General features: G+C 49.1%; 1 protein-coding gene across 1 annotated transcript in view; it reads left to right on the plus strand.

The window, feature by feature from the left end:
* The first annotated feature begins 103 nt into the window (after positions 1-103).
* Positions 104-5,484, plus strand: part of AXIN2 (axin 2) — a 24,367-nt gene continuing 18,986 nt past the window's right edge. Inside the window, exon 1 of the mRNA XM_009283478.1 lies at positions 104-940. Within this exon, the coding sequence (XP_009281753.1) occupies positions 270-940 (671 nt within the window). The 5' untranslated portion in view covers positions 104-269. The remainder of the gene's footprint in view (positions 941-5,484) is intronic.

The raw sequence follows: 5,484 nt of genomic DNA on the forward strand, positions 1-5,484 counted from the left end.
GAGGAGGCTCAGAGGATCCCCTGCTGACTCCAGGCAGAGGAAGGCAGAGGCGCAGGCAGCTCCTGGAGGAACTGGCAGCCCCTCTCCCCATCGGGCTCCGGAGCCATGAGCAGCGCTGTGGTCCTCGCCTGGTCCTCGCCCACCTCCCAGACCCCAGCAGCAGCTTCAGGGAAGACGCCCCCCGACCCCCTGTCCCGGGGGAGGAAGGAGAAGCACCATGCCCGCAACTCGCCAGCTCGTTTCTCCCCAAAAGCCAAAGCTTCAAGGCCATGCCGGTGCCTCCTGCCCCGCGGAGGAATGAGAACGGACTTGGGGAGCCGGAAGGCAGCGCATCTCCAGACTCCCCTCTGGCCAGATGGACCAAATCCTTGCATTCCTTGTTGGGAGATCAAGACGGTGCCTATCTTTTTCGGACCTTCCTGGAAAGGGAAAAATGTGTGGATACCTTAGACTTCTGGTTTGCCTGCAACGGCTTCAGGCAGATGGACCTTAAGGATACCAAAACTTTAAGAGTAGCCAAAGCTATATACAAAAGGTACATCGAGAACAACAGCATCGTCTCCAAGCAGCTCAAGCCTGCTACCAAGACCTACATAAGGGATAGCATCAAGAAGCAGCAGATAGATTCTATCATGTTTGATCAGGCACAGACTGAGATTCAGACTGTGATGGAGGAAAATGCTTACCAGATGTTTTTAACTTCTGATATATACCTCGAATATGTAAGGAGTGGAGGAGAGAATCCTGCTTACATGAACAGCAATGGACTGGGGAGCTTAAAAGTTGTCTGTGGCTATCTCCCGACCTTGAATGAAGAAGAGGAATGGAGCTGTGCAGACTTTAAAAACAAAATCTTGCCTTCGGTAGTTGGACTATCCAGCAAGACGTTGAGGGTTACAGCGAATGTCAGAGCTACGGAAACGATCGAGAATGGATACAGGTAAGGGAACCCCTGGAAATTGTGCTTTGTTTTAACTTTAAGGACTTTGAGACTGAGTTTCAGAAGGCTGTTGGGGAGGTGTGCTGGGGAGCTAGCAGGGAGCCAAGGGGAGGCTGGGCGTCCGTGGGGCTGAGAGCACGCGTGCTTCCCTGCACCTCCGAACACTGGAATTTGGGGGGTGTTGGCTGGGTTTGGGTTTTTTTTTCCCCCCCTCTGTACAGGGGAAAACGAGATACTGTGCTCTTAAGCCCTATTGGCTCTTTCAGTTCTCTTATAGATCAAAAACTTCATAGCAACTATGTCCTCCGGACATACGTTAATTATTGGTTCAACTTTCAAACCTATTAAGAGCAGTAGTAGAGTGGATCATATAGACGCATGAATAATGTAACCTACTAGTTCCCCAACTCCACCATCAACCAGTGTTTAACTATGTTGGTTATGTGGGAAGCAATTGTGTGGTCATGGAGGAGGAAATGCATGCACTTACAACATCAAACTCTGCAACTTGCACAAAATCTGCTTTTATTTTGACCATGTGTGTGTGATCTGCAGCCTCTCCCATCGCGTTGGGTGTTGGTATCGTGTCAAAGCCATTTAGGGTGGCTTTGAGCCAATGCATACAGGAAGATACTTAAAATTGAGTACTTAAGGTAACAGAGACATTCCAGGTATAGAGTAATAGTAGATCTTTGGTGCTCTTCTGTAGATCTTTGGTGCTCTTCTGTTGGCTGTGTGCTCAAAGTTAAACTCATTAAAACGTGGTTGTGTCTAATGGCAGCTCACGAGGATGCGGGGAGTGTTGTGTGGTGGCAGGGTCGTCTTGTGCCCTTGTCTTGGGGTGCATCTCTGTTGCCGAACCCTTCTCTTTTGTTGGAAATGTTGATGGCACAGCAGTGTCAGGGTGAAGAAAGTAAGAGCCATCTCGAAGTGAAGGGGGGGATGGGAAAGAGAGACTCTGATGAGCAAATGATGAGTTGTATAATCCTCTGAAAATGTATTCTTTCCTCTCCCCACCCTTGCCATAAATGTGGATTGTTGAATCAGGGGTGTTGCCAAACCCTTCTCTTTTGTTGGAAATGTTGATGGCACAGCAGTGTCAGGGTGAAGAAAGTAAGAGCCATCTCGAAGTGAAGGGGGGGATGGGAAAGAGAGACTCTGATGAGCAAATGATGAGTTGTATAATCCTCTGAAAATGTATTCTTTCCTCTCCCCACCCTTGCCATAAATGTGGATTGTTGAATCAGGGCTGAGAGGAGAGGGCTCTGCTGGCAGATGTGCGCTCTCCTCTGCTGGCCCAGGAGGTTGGGGTTTGGTATGGTGAGTGTTTGACATCTCGTTTACAGGAATTTTGAGAGCGTGTCTGTGATTCATGGACATCAAAGGGCACCAGCCTTCTCCTGGGGAGGCTTTGCTGGAGCGCGCCCTCCTCTCCTGCCCTGTGGAGAGCTTCCAGCTGTGCCGGGCTTCCCGGTGCTGAGCTGCCGGGAGCTGGGAGGGTCCTCTTGCCCGCGAGGGTGCTGCGGAGCCTGAGGCCTCTTTGGTCCTCTCCTGGAGGCCCTCCCTGCCAGCGGAGGGGTGATGGGCGTGGGTGCAGACAGGAGGGATGCGCTTCATCCCGGCGTGGCCTCTGGACCTCTCCTGCTGCAGGGCTGTGCGGGGATCCTCATCTCATGCCTGAATGTTACTGTCTGAGCATCTGCTGTTCTCCAGAACTTGGTTTGAACTGCTGCCCTTCGCTTGCTTTCCAGGAGGGGGACGTTTGATGCTTTTATCTCTCAGCCTTTGTTGGTATTCAGTGCTGGAAGGGCTTGGCTGTAATGTTCTACCAGAGCTGCAGGCCCTGCTAAAAACCCACATGTGCCTTGTCCAGGAGAGCTCTCGCAGAACGGTGGCTGCTTGCCTGATTAGTGCTAGGTTTTTTTTCTTTCTTTCCTTTTTTGTCCAGGGATTAATGCAGCTTGCTCCTCACATGTCAGATCTACCCTCCTAGGACATTAGGTAGTGCATTTTGCTTTGATCACCTTCTGTTGAATTTCCAGGAGCTTTTGCTCTCCATGGGGCCAAGAGATCTCAATGCAAAGAGAGGGAGGTCAAGCTGCGATGCTTCTCAGTTCCTCCCTGAGCTATCCGTTTGTGAAGCCACTTGTGCGTGCATGTGCTAGGAGCTGATGAGCATACGGATGGGTTATCTCTCATCACTCAGCATTTAGGATTGCGTTTAGGATTGGAGCTGAAGCTTGCACAAAGTCTTTCCTGGTGAGTGGCCAAACCACACCTCCCTCCTCGTGTGTGTGATGGAATTAAAGAATTTCTGCTCAGTGCGTTATGGTTTTGAAGTGCTGTGCAGGCTCTTGCCATTCGCTTCGGTGGGTTTCAATGTGATTATACCAGTGAAAGCTGGGAGCGCTGGGCTGAGCCCACCTGATGATGGGAGCAGAGCAATCTTGGGCCAGCCTGGTATTTGGACGGGAGACCACCTGGAAATCCCAGGGCACGGAGTCACGGCCAAAAACACGGCAAATGGGAGACCACAGAAACCGTACAAGTTGGAAAGACTTTGTTTGGCCCCAGCATCAGTGATGGACAGGAACAGGAGAAGTCAAGTGAAAACAACAGTGTTTGCGCCTGGCTGCAAAACAGGCGTATGCATGCAAACTGCCGGTTGTATATTTGGAGCCCTAATACAGGGAATGTTTTAAACGTAGAACCTTCCTCTTGTACTTCAAAGCAACTCCCCTCCCCTGTAGGTTGTGGTGTGGTTAAAACTGGCCTCCCCACGCTGCGCTGGACCTGGCCCCGTGCTCCAGGAATTCCAGCTATTATTTATATGCATTTCTAAATTTATCACGCACGAGTTTGTGTACACAGAGTGCTTCTTCCTTTGCAGTGCCGCCGTGTAACGTGGTTTTGTTCAGTCCAAGGTGGACTCATCTGCCTCTCATTAAGCTCTAACATCAGTGGGACTGGCCTTGCTTTGAGAAGGCTGGGGCTTGCAGATGGCCTTCTGCCGGCTCCCAGTGCTTCCTGGCCTTTGAAAGGACCCGCCGGTGGAGCTCCTTGTGTGTGAAGTTATTGGAACCAAGTTTGGCTTCAATTATCAAAGTAAATGATGCCATTGTAAAGCTATGCTCGAAGCAGTGTTCTACAGTTAGAGAGCATGGAAGCTGTGATTAACATAGTTTTGTTAAAATATACTTTTTTTTTCCCCCAGGTTTGTGCATGTGTGTGTTTTTTCCTTTTTTGCCTTTAAACCCATGATTGCCCAGTGATGTTTGTCCCAAGAAAATACTTATTGCGATTCAGTTTTGCCTCAAAATGCTCCTTGTAGATTTTTTTTTCTCTCTCGTATAAATCTGTGGTTTGAACTGCCAGAGTGCTTTTATTTCTCAGAAGCAGAGTTTGACAGTAAGAAACCCCGCACTCTGAAATTGCACCCTCATAACAGGGGATATAACCAAGAGCCCCGGAAATTTTCATGGCATTATAATACCTCTGATATGCCCATTGCCTCACATAGCATATAGAGAGTTCCATGCTGTGTGTCATCGCATCAAGATAAGAATAGGCTGAGAAACATCAGACATTCTCCTTGAAGCTCCAGAGCAACTGCTACCTGACAGCTGAAAACACTTTGCATATTGAGTTTGGAGCTGGGGTGTGTTTGTGTGTGCAGCATCTGTGGCAGGAGACCACCGCTTTCCACTGGAATTTAAAACCCTCGCAGGCAACTTGATGCATCTGGGTGCAATTACTGTAGTAAGGTGGTCAAATTAAAAAAAAAAAAAAAAATTAAACATAGCAAAACAGCCCCCATTGGTTTTCTTAAAGGAAAAATTTCTGTGGGGATTTCTGTGGGGCAGTGTGGTGGAGGTGGAATGTGGGGGCTCACTTTAAAAATATGTAAACACCGTGAGGTGTTGGTAGGTGAATTGGTGCTGCAGTCTGGTACTGATGGGAAGATGAGTTAGTTCTGGCCACTTTCTCTAATTATATCTTTCCAAACGCTGTGTTTGGACACACCTCCTCTCCCTGTACCGTATTCATACGGACCCGCTGCCTCCGCCCCCCACCCCAGCCTCTCCAGCAATCATGTCTGCTGGAAGAACATGGCAAATCAGCCCTCCTGGGTGCAACCAGGGATGACAGACACCTCCCAGCAAGGTGGTGGCCCTGTGCTGGGGAGCATGCTGCACCCCTGAACCTCATGGAGCATCCTGCACCCCTGTGCCTCGTGGTCCTCTGGTGTGCTCTCAAGACCTGAGATGGTTTCAAATCACATAGTTATAAGAGCTGCATCCCTTACACAGTCGATCCAAAAGCCCACCAAGGACCTAGGAAAGGTCACTTGGACTGCACATCCCCCTAAATCAGAGTAGAAGACTACATGGTTTTTAGAGGAACTTTTTTCTAGTAGTAGTAGGATAACTTAGCTTTCACCCACATGTGGAATTAATTTATCTTTGAAGATTTAACTTCTTTCCTGTGGCATTCCTTACTATCTCTTCCCCCCCCCCCTTTCTTCCCAGATATATATTTTTTAA

The sequence above is a fragment of the Aptenodytes forsteri genome, unplaced genomic scaffold (assembly GCF_000699145.1).
Source record: "Aptenodytes forsteri isolate BGI_AS27 unplaced genomic scaffold, ASM69914v1 Scaffold86, whole genome shotgun sequence".
NCBI lineage: Eukaryota > Metazoa > Chordata > Aves > Sphenisciformes > Spheniscidae > Aptenodytes > Aptenodytes forsteri.